This window comes from Erpetoichthys calabaricus, chromosome 17 (assembly GCF_900747795.2).
Source record: "Erpetoichthys calabaricus chromosome 17, fErpCal1.3, whole genome shotgun sequence".
NCBI lineage: Eukaryota > Metazoa > Chordata > Cladistia > Polypteriformes > Polypteridae > Erpetoichthys > Erpetoichthys calabaricus.
Genome location: NC_041410.2, coordinates 47,268,867 through 47,288,277, shown reverse-complemented (window position 1 = coordinate 47,288,277; position 19,411 = coordinate 47,268,867). Strand labels below are relative to the sequence as shown.

Sequence of the window (19,411 nt, the reverse complement as noted above, 5' to 3'; positions counted from 1 at the left end):
AGCAGCTAAACAATGGTCGCATGGCGGCTTGTTTTGTATCAAACAACCCAAGGGGTCTGAGTCACATCAATTAAAACTAAGGCAAAAAATGTTAATCGGCAGCAAAAATGGCTCACTAAGAAAATGGTTAGAATGAAAACCTGCAGAATAGCTAGGTCAGGTTAGAGTGGGGAAACGCTTGCCAACCAAGCACTTATGCCGATGTTTTGAGTGAGTGGTATGCCCCTGGATGTCCTCCAGTGTGTATTAATGGTGCCGATCATGGAAGAGAATGACAGCCATCTGTCCAGCTCTGACTTTCAGCAAGGGGAGATTGTGGAATTGCAGGACAGCAGAATCTTCATGTTCTGTCCAACAGGAGTGCCAATGCAACTCCATGTCGGTTGGTAGAGGTCTGGAGAAACCGAATGCACAAAGAAATGGGAGATGGACCTCTCCTGTACATGGCACTAATAAACAAGCCTCATTAGACTAATTGGTTAAGATGTTGTATGTCCACAGGTTTCCACACATTGTCATGTCTCACTTGCTTGACTGCTCCAAATATCCTGACTGCAGTGGTGTCAAAAATACCATTGGATGGCAGGATGACTGACTCCTCCAAAGGTACGATGTTATGCCAAAGACCAAATCGCTACACTGTGATGGATGGACCTGTGTATGGAGTCCTGCTCTTTGCAGTGTCATTCAGGCCCAAAACAAAGTGGTGTGAGGAGCCATTGGCTCATGCATTACTAGTAACTTGACCAGTTGGTGGAACCTCAGGGTACCTCATTAGCCACCAAGACCTAACAGTACAATTTTTGACCATATTTGACATGGTTATATAGTTCCTGGATGACCTACCGTGTGCCACACCTTCTGCGACAAGGACTGCCAGGCCAGAGACCACCAACAGTTACCATTGAATGCAGATGTCCAACATCTCTTCCCAGCCTTTCCCAACTGTGTGTGAGGGGTTCTTTCTGGCAGTGGTGTGTCAAACATTGTGCATTCTGCATGTTAGACCAAGCTGAACTACTAATCGCGCGTACCATGTACCCACAATTAGTAGATCAGCTTGGTCTAACATGCAGAATGCACAGAGTAATTTTCCTTATTGTAATTATTGCTGTGATTTCTCGTGTCTGCCTTGGTGTTGCAGTTTTAATGGCCAGCAGTGTGTAACTGTTTCAGGGAAGGTGGGGGATACAGAATTGCTCATGTTAATCTTTAACCTCTCTTCAGATGACCTGACAGGTGCAGCTTTAATTCCTGCTTCCCCAGAGTCCTGGGCTCCTTATCCTCTCTACACAGCTGAGCTGTCTCCTGGCATTCCTCATGCAGCGTTCACTTACCCAGCAGCAGCTGCGGCTGCTGCTGCTCTCCACGCTCAGGTAAGCGAAGACTGATGAAGGCCTTTATAGAAATGTGTCCAACGTGAAAGTGCGGTTAGTTAAGAATTCTATAGTACATGCAAAATTAAACATTGCGGAGACCTGTGGCCTATGATTATCATTGTTTTCCCAATGGCACCTGACTAGCATTCACAGAAAGGCATGTTCTTGAAATGTAGTAGGTGGTCCTACAGGTAACGCAGGTGCCTTTCAAACTACTACAGTTGTGCTTGAAAGTTTGTGAACCCTTTAGAATTTTCTATTTCTGCATAAATATGACCTAAAACATCAGATTTCCACTCGAGTCCATAAAAGTAAAGAGAAACCAGTTAAACGAGACAAAAATACTTGGTCATTTTATTAAGGAAAATGATCGAATATTACATATTTGTGAGTGGCAAAAGTATGTGAATCTTTGCTTTCAGTATCTGGTGTGACCCCCCCCCTTTGCAGCAATAACTGCAACTAAATGTTTCCGGTAACTGTTGATCAGTCCTGCACACCGGCCCATTCCTCCGTACAGAACAGCTTCAACTCTGGGATGTTGGTGGGTTTCCTCACATTAACTGCTCGCTTCAGGTCCTGCCACAACATTTCGATTGGATTAAGGTCAGGACTTTGACTTGGCCATTCCAAGACATTAACTTTTTATTCTTTAACCATTCTTTGGTAGAACGACTTGTGTGCTTAGGGTCATTGTCTTGCTGCATGACCCACCTTCTCTCGAGATTCAGTTCATGGACAGATGTCCTGACATTTTCCTTTAGAATTCTGATACAATTCAGAATTCATTGTTCCATCAATGAAGGCAAGCCGTTCTGGCCCAGATGCAGCAAAACTGGCCCAAACATGATACTACCACCACCATGTTTTACAGATGGGATAAGGTTCTTCTGCTGGAATGCAGGGTTTTTCCTTTCTCCAAACAATGCTTTTCATTTTAACCAAAAAGCTCTACTTTGGTCTCATTAGTCCACAAAACATTCTTCCAATAGCCTTCTGGTTTGCCCACATGATCTTTAGCAAACTGCAGATGAGCAGCAATGTTTTTTTGGAGAGCAGTGGCTTTCTCCTTGCAACCCTGCCATGCACACCATTGTTGTGCAGTGTTCTCCTGATGGTGGACTCGTGAATGTGAACATTCGCCAATGTGAGAGGCCTTCAGTTGAGTTCAGGTTCATTTGACCTCGCAGACTATTACACACCTTGCTCTTGGAGTGATCTTTGTTGGTCTCCCACTCCTGGGGAGAGTAACAATGATCTTGAATTTCCTCCTTTAGAGAGGATTCTCATCAGGCTGGAAAAGGTTCCAAAACCAACTTTTTCTGAGGTCCTCAAATCTCCTTTGTGCCATGATACACATCTTCACATATGTGAAGAGCAGACTGATAGATCCCTGTTCTTTAACACAGGGAGCCCACTCGCCTGATTGTCATCCCATTGATTGAAAACACTGGACTCTAATTTCACCTTCAAACTGCTAATCCTAGAGGTTCATATACTTCTGTAATATTCGATCATTTTCCTCAATAAATAAATGACCAAGTATTTTCTCGTGTTTAACTGGTTTCTCTATCTACTTTTAGGACTTGAGTGAAAATCTGATTTAGATCATATTTATGCAGAAATATAGAAAATTCTAAAGGGTTCACAAGCTTTCGTGCACAACTAAGTTTAAAAAGAAAAATCCCCTTTGAATTGATCAGATTTGATTTGCATTCTTTTGGACCCTGTGTCAAAACTCTCTCCTGTAAACTTATTGAAACTATAAAGTGCAAGCTTCAACATTGAGTTTGGTGGCTTTGCTGCATCTTATTTCAAATAAAATAGAACATTTAGCCTTTCATAAATGGTAGGATATTCTGCTTTGCACAACCCAAGTTTAATGGACTTTGAGCTTTTTTTTTTAATGCATTTTTAGCTTTGATTGTGGAAATTTCACACATTTGGGGGGGGGGGGGTGTTTAAATGTGGAGGATTAAATTGTTTAAAATGTTAAAACATCCAACCCAGGGTCGTCTTGGTGTATGGGGACTGGCTAGGGGCCCATGATGGTTCTGATGCCTATGTATGTTTTGCTATCAAAACGGGTGCCCCAGTGCACTACTTTGACTGGGGGGGGCTATGGTGCTTGTAAGATGACCCTGGTCTAATCCAATCTGCAGCATGTGAGGTCTGTCCAAACCACTATTTCCCTCTATTCATACACTTCTCATGAGTTTTTCCACATCTGCATCCCAGACCTTTTGTGCAATGTCCCATACTCTTTAAACAGTGGTTCTCTAATGGCACTTTACTGGGTGGTGTGGTTCCTTGATCTATTGCTTGACAAAGTGCCATTTCATTCTGGTAGGGTTCATTGCATTTGAAGTTGGTTCTTTTTGGTTTTTAAACTTCCTAATGTACCTGTAGAAGAAATCTAAAATCCTTAATGAGTGGTAGGCTACACAGCAGAACAACGAATGGATTAAGAAAACCTGGACTTAGCCTGTGCTGCTGTTTTGCAGCAAGGGTCCTTTTGAAATCCTGAACTATTGGCATTTCACAAATCTGTTGCCATATTTGGTTGCTTGCTTTATGGAGGCTGCAGATTTCATTAAAGTTCTTGGTAGAACTTTCATATGGACAGATGGTTCCCAAATGGCTTTACACTGACTCTGGTGCATCTTTGTTAAAGAATGCATGTCTTGTCAAATTTGTATAACTGTTCCCAAAATGCTGAAACCTGCCCTGTAAGGATGATTTCAAAGTCCACAGGGGCTGAACACCCCTATTTTATCACTTGTTAAGATGTGTTTTTTAGGAAGCTCTTCAGCATTTGATCTTCCATCTCCAAACTTGACGTTTGTTTGCTTTTTGCTCATCTGTCAGATGCAGCACAAGTTTTTGCAGCAACATGTTGCATCTGTAGTTTTTCAGTCAAAACTGACATTCTGGAACTTCAGACAGGTAGTTTTTTATGAAGCAAAGCAAGTGGTTCCTGCTCTAGTTGTGAGAGTCTCAAAGCACAGGAGAGGAGATTCACTCTATTGCATGTACTTGCTCAATCACTCCATGTCAGTTAAGTTATTTAGATGGTTGACGTCTCCTACACACCACGATCTCGAGTCTACTGTGTTGGCTTATTGGTGTCCTATTTAAGAAGTCTGGTTTCTTTTTGGACAGACCTCGCATTGCTAAAAATGTGGGTCGTTAAGTGTGGCTGGTTGGTCCTTAAATGAGGACCTAGTCTGTTTTTATTGCAAAAAAAACACTGCAAGGTTTCCCAAATCAAATTGCTCCTAGCTTCTAAATCTTGTCTCCATGATGGCTTCAAGTGGTTTTTGTGGTGGTTTGACTGACGGGCTATTCCTATGATTAGGAGTAAAGAGTTGAACTAAATTGTTCCCCCAGTTATTCATTTGACTAACAAAGTGGCTATGTTTCAGATGCGCTGGTATCCTTCCTCAGAGACTACCCAGCAAGGCTGGAAGTCTCGCCAGTTTTGCTGAACCATCCAGTAAGTATACATATTTCTGTGTGTAACTACTTTAATTTTAGATTCGTAACCCAGACAAAATTGGTGGCTGTTTCAAAGTGGGGGGTGGATCTTGATATGGATTGTTAAATTTTAAAGTGTGGTTTTAAAACCAGTACACAAGGTTGGCAAAACTGACCTTCGAAGTGTGCAGTACTTTTACATAAGATATCACTCGGTCAATGGAGTAAGTGTGAAATGAAAGATGGCTGTCTAGGAGTGGTTGAGGAGTCCAAAAGCTAATGAGCAATTTATGTACAGTTGGGCGAAACTAACACCTAAACACCTTTTCCCATCTTCACATATTATAAAATATGCAGCTCACTAAAGATTTGAGACTTAAAGAAATTTAGGGATGAGAACCTGGAATATTTGGTTCAGAGCACAGGGACGGCCATCGTACAGTGCCCCGGAGTAATTTTTCAGGCTCTTGCTCAAGGGCCTAGCAAAGCAGGATCTCTTTTAGTAGTAATGGGATTTGAACCGGCAACCTTCCAGATACCAGTGTAGATCCTTCTCCACAGATCTGCTGTGCCTCCTTTGACAGTAAAGCATGCAATCTGTACCACACCAGTAAAATCGGTTCTATGTATGCCAGTAATTCATCTCTGAAGGAGTGCAGGGCTTGTTTGTGGGGAATTTATATAACAAAAACAAACAAACCCACACACAGGTTCACCAAAACCTGCTGTAGTACAGATTGCTGTGGCTTCTTCAGAGGGAAACTCAATACATAGGAAATAGCCACTGCCAAACCCAATGCACCTCTTCATTTTCCTTGCAACTGCCTTAACCACAAAAGCCAAGAATATTACCCCCCAAATATTTGCATATGTCTACCTGTCATTTAGAATTAATGCAAGAAAACCCAGACAGGAAAAAGGTTCCTTATTTCTTGTGTGAATGCAAGTCTACAAACCTGCTTAATTCAATTAAATAACAACGTAGACACAAAATGTCAACTTTCCCAAAACTGTTTCTGAAGTGTAATATTTTTGGGTAAGTCAGTTTTAGGTAACTGAGTAATGGCAATAGAAACATTAAATGGGGTCTGATTTGGTGCTGTTAAAGTGATTGTCCCCTTAAACTCTGCCTCATTTTTCACTTTTCTGCTATGTGGATTTCCTGGTTAGAACATCATCCTTCCTCCAATATTTGTTCTAGTCCTCAGACGGTTATACATGGAATTCATTATCCATTATTGAAGAGCCCTGGCCTACGTATCATTTTTAAGGGCACGTCTTGATTTGCCACAACACCCATAGTTGGTAAAGAAATGATGCTGCTGTGTTCAAAGTACAACACCAATACTCAAGATTCAAATGCATTTTTACAAAGCCATGCTGAAATGTAGAAAACCTAGAAAGTGTGGGTGTCATTTGACTGTTGAAACACCCCTCTATTAGACAAGTCTGTTAAATTGTACACAATTGTATCCAGATGTTCAAAAATGCCATTGAGGGCAGGTGATGCAAATGTCTCTAAGATGACCAAAATTGCTGCAACATATTGATGTCCATTTTAATAAACACTTGTCCAACAGTAATGAGGAAATCCTATTCTATGCAGTAGTTTTATATATAATGTGTATGTATGCATAGTTTGGTCCAGCCAACAGGTTCAAAACAAATGGTTGAGTTTAAAGGATTAACTTGTCACATGAAGTATAATTTCCATAGAAATTAAAGGGTTTAAGTTATTAGTGGATATGGACTCCTCTTAAATGGTTTGTTACAGGAATAATGTACCCCAAGACTCTATTGTGTATAAATCGGAAATTGCATTACTGCAGGTAAAATATTTGCTTGACACCCATTGGGACTTCTGCCCCCCAAAAAAAGGCAATACTATAATGGCAAGCTACTCTTCAACAAAACTTAACAGGCACATCAATTAAAAATAGAGAACAAAGCAAAATTCAACCTCAACCCAAAAGACATGGAGGGTTAAACCTTTTATAAAGATTACCTGTGATAATCACCAGGCCTGAATGTTTAAAACCTCAACAGCAACATTTCTATAGCAGTTTCATACAAAGAATATAACTCAGTGCTTTACAAAATTTGCAAGAAAATGACTGGGTAAGAATAATTAACCAAAAAGCCATGCCAGCTTCTATAACTATTGTATAATCAATGGGGAAAGTAGCAACCTTTGTAGTTCTACAAAAGAGTACAGTAATGTGGGGTGGAGATGGGTTCGGTCAGATGGCTGGAAAGGAGAGAAACAATCTGCAGGGGTTCCAAGGCCAACCCTCCTAGCTAATATAAATGTTTTAAGTCCTTCCTAATTTGCTCCCCTGGAGCACTGGGGCTGTCTCTCCTTCAGTGCCTTGATCACTTGGTGGTGGCACAGAATGACCCCACAGAAAACTAAAGAAAGCAGAGAAAAATAGGACATGGCAAGAATTGACAATCTAGATTACCCCCCCCCCCCCCCCCACCCCTTCGCTTTGAAAATCCAGATTTTTTGCACTATGAATTCCTCCTGTTCAGCAGAGATGTGTGCGCTGCTAGTGTGGTGTAAGAATGTCCCTGTGCACTTCAATGCCATCCAGGAGTGCACCAAATATCGCCATTAATATGTAAAGTGTGATTAAAACAAAGGCCATCTAAATATCTGAAGGTTGTGTCTAAAGAGATGCGAATTCAGTGCATTCCCAGAACATGTGGCCTGATAGTTCTTGCAGGTTGGGTCTTGCCCTGGGTACTCTTTGGACATTTTTTAAATTGGATTGATTTGAAAGACCTTTACGGAATCCTGGAATGCTTGGAATATATAGAACTAATTTTATGGATGGTGGCGGCGCTCTTTTTGTTTTCCTCCCCCAACCCTCAATTTTTAATAACTTTTAAAGGTTCCTATCTCACCAATAATCGGGTCTTTCAGCAATATTTCAAAGTGTTTACCCTTGAAAGGATGTCTGTCTCCAAGACAAACCAGTATGGCCTCTGGGATAGTGAAGGGTGAGAGATGTGGAACGTTGTGTAGGTTTAACAATTTGCATATTGGAAAATGTGTATAGCTAGAAAGTTCAAATTTGGAGTATAATTGTTCATAAGTTTAAGTCTTAATCCCTAGTATTTTCCATAACTGAAATTTTGTTACTTATGATTTAAAGCCTTCAGCCAAATCTTTTACTTTTTTTACAGATGCATCAATACTTGCTGTTCAACTCTTCTGACATGAAACCTTAAGAGCTCTTGAATTCTGTTGAAGGAAAGGCAATTTTCTTAGTGTATTTTTTGGATCATCTCTCCCCTTGGAAAACTCTTCTGCAGAGACTGGTCTTGGAGGTCTGACCATGCTTTCCACTGCAAGGTTTGCAGGACTCGTGTGAACATAATACCCCTTTGTGTAGAAAATGGTTTAGACTTGTCAGTCCAAGAGTTTGCATGTTGACGTCTAGCATGTAACCTTTTTCCATTTTGACCTTGGCTGACTGGACTCCTTTAGTCATTTGACACTTTCCTGAGTTTCTTGCTTTTTTTTTTTTTTGAGAATTGTCTGAATTGCTTGCAATATGAATTTAAGTCCAGCCACCTCTGGTCAGTAAACTGTATGAGAGTGTTGGGTGGGGATAGTGTGGTAAGAAGTGGGCCAGGGTAAATCTCTCTATATATTTTTCTTTAATGGGTTACTCTATGCACTGGGGTTTTAAAATCTGATAAAAGCTTAGTATACTGTTGGGCTCTTTTGAATTACCTCAGCTTGTACAGAATAATCTTATGGATTGTGTATGAAGTGGTAAGGTCAATCCAGTCTTTCCAGCTTGTTTTGAAGAAACACTGTAAATTGATTTTCTTGTGTGTAATTTAATAAAATATATATATATTTGTGGGGTTTTTCCTCTTGCCCTCCCTGCTTTCCAGCAATGACGCTTTTCAGTTGGAAATGGGGAGGTTTAAAAAAAGATGAGTTTGTGTTGCATACATGTTTGTGTACTTTTTTTTTGTTTAAATATTGATTTAAACTGTGCAGAAAATAAAGATTGTTGTGAAACTGATACAGAATGTGTTTAAAAAAAAAAAAAAAAAAATTGCTGGAATCTGGTTCTCGCTTCATTAAAACTCCATCTGATTTCACACTTTGTTCAAAATGTCTGCTAATCACTGCCCACAGAATTGTAGCAGAGATCTGTATATTGGGTAAAATGGCATTCATCTGCCATTCATTTTTGAAACAATTGGAAAGTGGTATTATGACTTGAGATTTTATTTAGGCTATGTTAAGACCCCACACCCTGACTTGACTTGGTGATTCTGAGTAGCTGCTGCTATTTTCATCCTATGCTGTGTAGTGTGGAATAGGGGTGTTGTATAACCGAGTTTCTCTGGCAGGTTTGTCTGACATGACGGATCTCATCACCTGATTGTCCTTGTACCCAACTAGAAATTGCAGGGTCTGACAAACTAAAAATCAAACTCTGCTTAGTGGTATAAAGTATCACAACCTTCCCCACGCTGAAGTGCTGCTGGAGCCACTGCTATAAAAGTGAAGATCTTTGAACTCTATCAATAAAACGATAGTTTTCCCAGTGCAGGAACTTTTTCCGGGAACAATTGAGTTCCTGTATGATGTAGGCCAGGGGTGGCAAACTCCAATCCTGGAGTGCCACAGTGGCTATAGGTTTTCATTTTAACCATCTTCCTTAGTTTTTGCTAATTAACTTTGCCTTAATTTTAACTTTGATTTAGGCCCCCTTAGTTTTCTTTAACTGCCAAACAATGAGACGCACATGGTGCCACATGACCAGCTCACCTGTGCCCATCACACAATATCTGAAAATAAAAGGTGAAGGTCTCTAAGGTTGATCTCTTGGGTCCCCAAAACATTTTGACAATGTTATTAGAAATAATCAAGTAATGGAAATGTCTGCTATCAATGAGAGCAGCAACAAGCCATAGAATTAAGTTTTTAACAGCAAGAACTGGCGTCACTGGTTGGAGTTTGAAGTACCAATTTAGCTGGTCAACTGTTGACTTGTTTCACATTTGATTTGACTGTCATTTAATAAATCCGAGCACTGAATCCTTAAAAGCAGGGCTATTAAAATGAAGTGGAAAATTAAATAGCAGTGAAAGCTGGTCACTGATTAAGAAAAGGGTTAGAATGAAAACCTGCAGCTGATGCGGCACTCCAGGACTGGAGTTTGCCACCCCCTGATGTAGGCCCTAGACCACTTTTGTGTTGCGTTCTCATCGTTCGACAGGAACACTAACCTTTTTTACGCTTGTCATATTTTTGCATAGTGTGCCTCAATCAGGCAAGCAAGATGATTGCTTTGATGCATGGCATGGCACCCCAAATAAGCAGCTATAAAGTGTGATGTGGCGGAGTTTTATGGGGGAGATTATTGCATTGATGTGTTTTGTAAGATTGGTCCATGTGCTTGCGCTGAACCAAGCGGCGCAGCTCATCACCTGATCCCCATTTATGATGGTTCTTGATTGTACAAAAAGAACATACCCTGGAGTAGGAGCTGTAAATGTCCTGAGATCCTTAATTTCTAAATTTCATCATTCCTGGAAAAGTGGCTAATGCAGCACTGACACTTGTATCAGATTGCACAAGTCAATAGTGACAAAATAGAAGTTCTTAGATAAAAACCTTCCATTTAATAAGTCTACATGCAGTCACAGGATCTGAGCAATAACCAAAAGCTCCAATGATGTGGGGGAGGAAGCTCTTATTCAGGGCTGCTGTCTGTACCCAGGTGAACAGCTCCGCACTGCAGGATATCAAGTTGAAGCACTACTTTTCCAGATGATTCTTGGGCACCTTCTTGAGTTTGTGCTAAAGCCTCTTCTCACAACTTGTTGTGGTGCCCGTTAAGATTACTTGGTCAATATTAGATAATAGTGTTGCAGAGAATTCCTGATCTGTACTGCTGGATGTGTTGCTGCCATGACATCTCCTAATAGAGGAGAGATTTGGATTTCAAGCTTAAGTCCGAGTGTGATCATATTCTTTGGGGTGTGGTCAATTTTAATAACTAGGGATTTTATGAGCTGTTAATGTAAAGCTTTTCATAATTCTGTAGTCAAATTGCCAGTTCTAGTCGCATTGGTGTTTTAGTGAAATTTACTACGTTCATAGTTAAGAACAAAATTGTTTATGCCTTTTATGATGAGGACCAGGGGTTTATATATCTGCATAAGATTTATTGACTTAACATTAGTTTGCAAATAACTAAAGCTATTTGTGTTAGCCTCCTTCTAAGAAGGTAAATCTAAGACGTGTATATGAAAATTGCTTTCTATACCTATTCATTTGTACACCACTGTTATCAAGTACAAGGCAGGATCCAACAACAGGTGGATTCTTAGTCCATTAAATGGCAGAGTCCTGCATATCTCCATCATTCAGTCCACCTAACTTGCATATGTTCAGCATGTAGGAGAAATAAAAGGAAAATCAATACACATTTTGGGCCTGACCTTGGAATGGGGTTTGAATCCTGCTTTCATGTGAAACCAGGCTGAACCAAGTTTTGAACATTATTCTTGGCTTTTCCCCGGAAGGTTAGAAAGCTCCATAAGTGAAATCTACATAACTCTTGCAAAGAAGTGGTGATGACAAGTAATGTCGCTGGCGGCTGTTTAGTTTCATCCCATTGTCCTGCAGCTATGGCTTTGTATAGTAGAAGCAATTCAAGCTGTGTAGATGTGCCGTCAAAAACTGAATTTAATTTTCTCTGCACAGATGGGAATCAAAATGATCTTAGACTACACTCTACTGCTGTCTAATTCCTTCAAAATATCAATTGGACAATATGATCGTTTGCATCTGAGCATTAGCAAAACAAAGTGGTGGACTTGGGCGAGAACAAAGCATCCATGACTCCAACCTTCTTCCAGAATCTACAGGAGATGAAGTCATTCGGGTATATAAATATCTGGGAGTGTATCCAGCAAATGTGATATTGGGCTGCAGGTAGTGAAGCCATAAAGCAACAGTCAGAGGCAAAGTATTTTACACTAAGGTCCTCTGGCATGTGCAGAACAAAACTACCTACAGAGAATTGCCAGTTTATTAACTATTTCTGTCTAACAATGTGCCACCTTTTTCGAGCAATGAAAAAGTGTGGTCTTGTTCTAGGAGCCATTTGGTGGCATTTGCCTTTGCAACATGGCTTACTATGAAGCTGGAAGTGTTAGTGTGGATAAGTCATGAAAGGATGAGCTCAACAGTTTTCAGATATGCCTCTCTCTTCAGACCTACTTCAGTAGGCATCGGGGTACCTAATGTGTGCCCCATGTCATCACACTGACACCACCAGCATGCATTGTTAAGCCAAAACACGATTGCTCTATGGATTAATATTGCTTACACCAAATGCTTCTGATCTTTCCATCCACATGATGTATAGAACTGAATTCTTCTGACAGTTCAGTTTGGTTCCACCTATTGCACCCTAGATTGTTTTGAATGGGGTACAATGGTTGAATACCAAGTTCAATAAGTGGCGCATTCTGAGGTGAGATTCTTGACACTAATGTTGAATTTGCACGTGGTTTGTGGCCCATCTCATTTCTTGATCTCTTCTGCATTGATTCCTGATTTCTGGCTGCAGGAGCAGAGTTGTATGTTACCTGACCTGTAATCTGTTACACCAAAAAAGTAAACTCTTAGTTGTGTTGTGTATCTTATGGATTTTGGCCAGCTGATCATAAACATCCTATTTAAAATTTTCTATCATCTACCATTTTATTGCAAAGGTCTATCTTTGAGATTTCCAGTCATAAGTGTACATATATAGTACATCAACTGCAACTCGAACATCTGTGGTGACCTAAAAGTGGTGGCACCATGAATAGGAATGCAGCTTGGATATACAGAGTACTGCGAATGGGATACCTATACTAATGGGTCTCCTTACATTAAAAAGAAGTGGCCTCTTCATAAGGGCAGAAAAGCATGGCACATTAACCACTTGTTGACCCAACAAAGAGATGTGTGCCTGTTATTCTTATAACTCTTAGACTGATGAAAAGTTTTATGAAAGTGTTGATCAAGGATGGTAAAGGATTTCCATATATGAGACAGAAGTTTCCACAAATAACTGACACCAATGTTAAGGAAGATATTTTTGTTGGTCAATTCAAAGGCATCATCAATGATGAGGTTTTGCAACGTGTGACCAGAGGAAATTACATGGAAGTCATTTAAGATGTTGTTGAGAATCTCACTAGCAACCACATAATGTCAAGCTGCTCGAGAAGCTTAAAGCATACAAAACCATGAAATGCAGTCTGTCACTGAAGATTTATTGTCTGCCTTCGCATGTCGAAGTCTTTCCTGCTAATCTTGGCGCTGTCAGTGCATCAATGTTGGCCAACTATAGTTGGACACTGGTACAAATGAAAGTTAGAAGCAAAACATTTTAAATTAACTGAACTAATGTTATGTATGGGCGGCACGGTGGCACAGTGGGTAGCGCTGCTGCCTCGCAGTTGGGAGACCTGGGGACCTGGGTTCGCTTCCCGGGTCCTCCCTGCGTGGAGTTTGCATGTTCTCCCCGTGTCTACGTGGGTTTCCTCCGGGTGCTCCGGTTTCCTCCCACAGTCCAAAGATATGCAGGTTAGGTGGATTGGTGATTCTAAATTTATGTGTGCTTGGTGTGTGGGTGTGTTTGTGTGTGTCCTGCGGTGGGTTGGCACCCTGCCCGGGATTGGTTCCTGCCTTGTGCCCTGTGTTGACTGGGATTGGCTCCAGCAGACCCCCGTGACCCTGTGTTCGGATTCAGCGGGTTGGAAAATGGATGGATGGATGTTGTGTATCAGCATCATTAAGTGAATAAACACACTAAATTCAAGAAAAGCTAATTTCATGTTTCTTCAAGTTATGTTTGGGTTTAACTTGAAGATGTCTATCATATTCTCCAAAGAATTCTCATGAAGCAAAATTTTTTGAAAATTCTGTTGTCCAATGTTATGAATGATATGTCCCACAGTCCTAATGGTCACCCTGTGAAAATCCACTGGTGTGATGCTGTGGCTTGCTTAAGGATCCAGGTTGTGCAATTATGGGTTTAGTCTCCAGAAATGCTTTCTTACTGGACCAACAAAATGTCTAATAGTATTAAATTGATACAATTATAATGTCTGTTTCTTTTAATTTTTTCATTTGGCCAATATTTAATGGAGTATAATGGGATTGGATTATATTTCCTAGCACACTGGAAATCAATGCAGGTAAAAGACTGAAAAGACAGCATGCACACTATAAAATGACAATATAAAACACGCTACTGAGTTTCTAAAGCCGAGTATCTGCATTAATAATTCAGTTTGTAGCCATTAAATATACATTCATATTGTTTCCACATGATGTGTTTTGCTTTAACAGCATGGCTGACCTGTAGCCTGCTGCCTTTGGAGACATTAAAACATTCCTGCTCAACCAAATGGAGAAAAATGTAAACACTCTTCAAATGTTTAATTTGCTGCAAAGCCAGTTGACTAATTAAAGTGACTGATGCACTGTTTTGGACTCAATCTGCAGTACACCAACTGTCAGGTACCATCTAAATCCAAGGCATGGAAAGCAGCCTCATAGCTCTTCATTTTTAATGCATGGAGATAGTGCACCAATTCTGTTTTTGCATATAAGTGTGTGGTTGGGTCTTGGGATGGGTTGATTCCTGCTGTGCACACAATGCTACTTTGTTGAGCTTCAGTCCCTTGAAACACTAAGGTGTATTATAAGTGGAATGAGAATGCTTTATGCTAATCATAAGGCAATTTAGCAAAAACATGTTATTATATGCCATTTGGTATGGGATTTGTAAAAGCCGTGTTAATATCTGTGATGTGCCATCTGCTGGAATGACAAGTGCAGTGCATTTTATTACTAAAGATTATTTAACAGCAGAACATTAGAAAATTGTGATGAGAACAGCCAATTCACGCCAACAAGCTTATCCATTGTATCCACCTAGATTGTCCATGATAAGAGCAAGTAGAGATTTGAAGATCTGTGAAGTCCTTTGCTCCACCACACTACTTGGCCAGTTATTCCATGTGGCTATGGCTTTTTGCTTGAATAAGAGATCTTAAACATTTTTGCAATATATGCCCTTAACAAGTTTCCAAACATGGCTTTGTGATCTTGTTGCAGAATTTATTTTAAAGTAACAACAGTGATCCTCTTTACTAAGTCCTTTTATATCTTTGAGCACTTCAATCATGTCACCTCTTGATCTTAGTTTGCTTAAACATGAAAAGTTTCAACTCTTTCAGTCTTTCCTCATAACACATACACTGCAGTCCTGGAATTAGCCTAGTCACTCTTCTCTAGACTTTTTCTGGTGCTGCTATGTCTTTTTTCCAGCTCGGAGTCCAAAACTGCACATAGTACTCCAGATGAGGCCTCACCAGTGTGTTATAAAGCTTGAGCAGAACCTCCTGTGACTTGTACTGTACACATCAAGGCGCTATATAACCAGACATTCTGTCAGCCTTCTTAATGACTTGTGAACACTGTCTGGCAGTTGATAGTGTCGAGTCCACTATGACCCCTAAATCCTTCTCATAAGGTAAAATTTTGATTTTCAAACCTCACATTTTTTACTTCCCATGTGTAATACTTTACATTTACTTATCTGCCACAAATCCACCCAATCAAGTCCCACTGTAATAATTGGACTACTTCTAGATTATTTGAAAATCCATCTAGCATTTTATCATCTGCAGACTTAACTAGCTTGTTCTTTATATTCCTATGTAAATCACTTACATATATATTAAATATAGCAGCGGCCCTAGAAATACCACCTGTGGAACACCACTCTTAACATCAGCCAATTCTGATAAGGTTCCTCGCACCATCACCCTCTGCTTCCTGTGTTTTAGTCTATTCTACACTCATCTACACACCCCACTCTGAATTCCCACTTCTTTAAGTTTGATGTCCAAACTCTCCTGATTGGTTGACCACAAGCACTGGCGCCATCTTGCAAATCTGTTAGTAGTTTGGATTTTGGAGAGTTGTTATTGGTGGGGATAGAGAGCTGCACTTCACACCGCATCACTCTTCATAGCCACCTCCCTGGACATAGTGCCAGTCTCTCTCATGAAGCCAGAATCACTTTGAAGCAATATGGTGGGGGAGTCCCCCGTGAACTCCCAAATGTGCCTCACTTTGCACCACATCACTCTTCTTTACAAAGTTACAGCTCTTATACTGCAGTGGTAAAGCAACACGCGAAATTGGCCAGGGACCACAAGTGGCACAGGGTCCTCATCGAATAGGAACTCATTGGTTCCTAAAAGCAAAATTCCAGTCATTGGAAATCACCTATTCTGAATGTGTGGTGACTTCAACTCACGGGACCTGGTAAGGAACAATAACAAACTTCAATTAATATGTGTTATGTTTCATTCATGGACACAAGAACCTGGATCTGCTGTAGTTAAATTGTAAAAGCATTTAAATGAAAACCTGTGATATAATTAGGCAGATCTGAACTCAATCTGACACATCTTACTTCCGCCTATATGTCAATGGCTCTCTTAGCTAAGCCACAAGTTCTCATAAGTGTTTGGGTTGTGGGTTATTATTTATGATTTTATTTCTAGTTTTCTTGACCTTCTGTAAAGTCTTAATTTACCCTGGGGACATCTATCTATCTATCTATCTATCTATCTATCTATCTATCTATCTATCTATCTATCCTATTAATTGTATATAGTGCCTTTCACTCACTCACTCACTATCTATCTATCTATCTATCTATCTATCTATCTATCTATCTATCTATCTATCTATCTATCTATCTATCTATCTATCTATCCCGTTAATTGTATATAGTGCCTTTCACTCACTCTCTATCTATCTATCTATCTATCTATCTATCTATCTATCTATCTATCTATCTATCTATCTATCTATCTATCTATCTATCTATCTATCTATCCTGTTAATTGTATATAGTGCCTTTCACTCACTCACTCACTCACTCACTCACTCACTCACTCACTCACTCACTCACTCACTCACTCACTCACTATCTATCTATCTATCTATCTATCTATCTATCTATCTATCTATCTATCTATCTATCTATCTATCTATCTATCTATCTATCTATCTATCTATCTATCTATCTATCTAGTTAATTGTATATAGTGCCTTTCACTCACTCAATTAACAGCCTCAGTTCACCGTGGCATAGATTCTTCAAAATGTTGCAAACATTTCTTAGACATTCTGGTCCAAGTTCACGTGACTGTATTATGTACTTTCTGCAAATTTGTCAGCAGCTCATTAATTTTGAGAATGTCCTGTTCTAACACTTCTGAAAAGTGTTCTATTGGATTCAGAGTTGGTGACTGGCATAGCCACCGAAGAACACTGAACTCATTGTCAGCTTCATGTAACTTGTGTGAGATGACGTTTGCTTTGTGACATGCTGTCATACAGTAGCCATTAAAAGATGGGTAAATTGTGGCCATCGAGAGATGCACATGCTCAACAACAACACTCAAATAGGCCATGGCATTCAAATGATGATTGATTGGTATTAATGGGCACCAACATCCCCCACACCATTACTCCAGTTTTGGTGAACCCACTGCAGCCTCAGTTTTCTGTTCTTGGCTGACAGGAGTAGAACAAAGTGTGGTCTTCTGCTATTGTAGCCCATCTGCCTGAAGGTTCAACGTGTTGTTCATTCTGAAATGCTTTTCTGCTCACCACAGTTGTACAGAGAGCTTATCTGACTTACTGTGGCCTTTCTGTTTCAACAGACCAGTCTGGACATTCTCCTCTGACCTTTCTAATCAATAAGGCATTTCTATCTGTAGAACAGCTACTCACTGGACATGTTTTGCTTTCACATCATTATGAGTAAACTGTAGAAGCTGGCGTGAGTGAAAAATCTCAGAAGATCAGCAGTTACAGAAGCACTTAAATCAGCCTGTCTGACACCAACAATCACAACATGGTCAAGATCTCGGAGATCTTAAATGATTTCCCCCATTCTGGTGTTTGACATGAACATTAACAGGAGCTCCTGACCTGCGCCTGCATGATTGTATGCATTGTTATGCTGCCACTTGATTTGCTGATTTGATAATTGCATGGATATGCAGGTGTACTGGTGTTCCCAATAACTTGCAAGCTGAGTGTTTATTCCTAATACTGGGAAAACTATAGAAAGAATCCCGGATGTGTTATGTACTCCACAGCGGGGTGAACTTGTCTCCTGCTTTTCTCATATGTACTATGGCTGGCTATGAGATGCTAAGCCAATTTGTTCTTTAAATTTGATTTCCTATCAGGAAATATTGCAATAGTTTTGACTTTCTGGAATATAATGGATGATCATTTCACACAAGGATCCTTTTTTTTTAAAGAAAACTGTTCCTTGTTTTCTAGAAAACTGCTTCTGGGTGAGGACACAAGTTTGACTTTTCCATCCACATTACCAAATATAGAGTATCTACTCTGTTTGCATTACAGAAATTTTGTAAAAGAACTGCAAGATTAGACTGTACTCTGTTCAGTCTTCCAAATGACCTGGGACCACCTATGAGAAGTCAGATTACATAAACGCAAAGGGAATGAGTCAGAACAGAATTTGCACATTTTTGTTCTGTTACTTGTATTGCAAGATCTTGTTTGAGGGTATTTTGAGCAGAATTTCCTCATAAGGCTTTCCTTGATGTTCTCCACCCTTTTCACCAACGTGAGGCATTGTGGGCTCTATTAACAACATTTCTGCTTTTGAAATGAATATGAAATCCTATTCCTTTCAAAGGACTTTTAAGATGTGTTATTTTTATTGTGGTCAAAGCTTCATTAATAAAGGGTCTCACAATAAATTATTTCAAATATATAAACCCAACATAAAAGTAACTATATCTCTACCCACCCAACACATGAAGACAGCCAAAATAAAAAGCAAAGCAATTATGGAGTGGTGGGAGACCCACAGAGGGGTGGGGGGATTAGTGATAGCAAAGAGTCAAAAAGAAACCACATTATGGACCATCTCGAAATCACTAACTGCATGGCATAAAACTCATTTGGGATGGTATAGCTGGAACAGATACAGCGCCTTCAGAAAGTTTTCAGACCCCCTTCACTTTTTTCACATTTTGTTATGTTGCAGCCTTGTGCTAAAATCGTTTAATTTTTTTTCCCTGATCAAGCACACTTAATTGAAGATGGCATCTTCAAACTGGCCTTATTTGATTTTGTGCCATGGAACCAGTGCCCCAGCTAGGCACTTCTCATGCACTGCACCTGATGCCATCAGGGTGGACTTTAGTCCTCATGGCACTAAACAGGGTTTGAAAATGGATAAGTAAATGAAGTCTGGAAAAGATTCATGTCTAGTTGCTCTGTGTGGTTTGGTTGAATTTTGAAAAAATATTCAACCTCTCAGTTCTGCCGCTAGGTGTCACCCTTTATCAAAGCTTTATCTAGTTATATTATATATCTTTATATACAATACGCTACCGTGGCTGTTCGTTTGTCTGTCCAGGATTTTAAATCACCTGTAGCTTGA

The 19,411-nt window shown here is 40.0% G+C and overlaps 2 protein-coding genes across 2 annotated transcripts in view; both read left to right on the top strand.

Annotated features, from left to right (window-relative positions):
- The window catches only part of LOC114667731 (RNA-binding protein with multiple splicing 2), a 59,503-nt gene extending 50,620 nt beyond the window's left edge, over positions 1–8,883 (top strand). Inside the window, exons 6-8 of the mRNA XM_028823152.2 lie at positions 1,228–1,376; positions 4,805–4,875; positions 8,046–8,883. Coding sequence (XP_028678985.1) covers positions 1,228–1,376; positions 4,805–4,867 — 212 coding nt within the window. The 3' untranslated portion in view covers positions 4,868–4,875; positions 8,046–8,883. The remainder of the gene's footprint in view (positions 1–1,227; positions 1,377–4,804; positions 4,876–8,045) is intronic.
- ubl7a (ubiquitin-like 7a (bone marrow stromal cell-derived)) overlaps positions 1–19,411 on the top strand; it is a 1,205,533-nt gene that overhangs the window by 1,049,872 nt on the left and 136,250 nt on the right. The window lies entirely within an intron of this gene.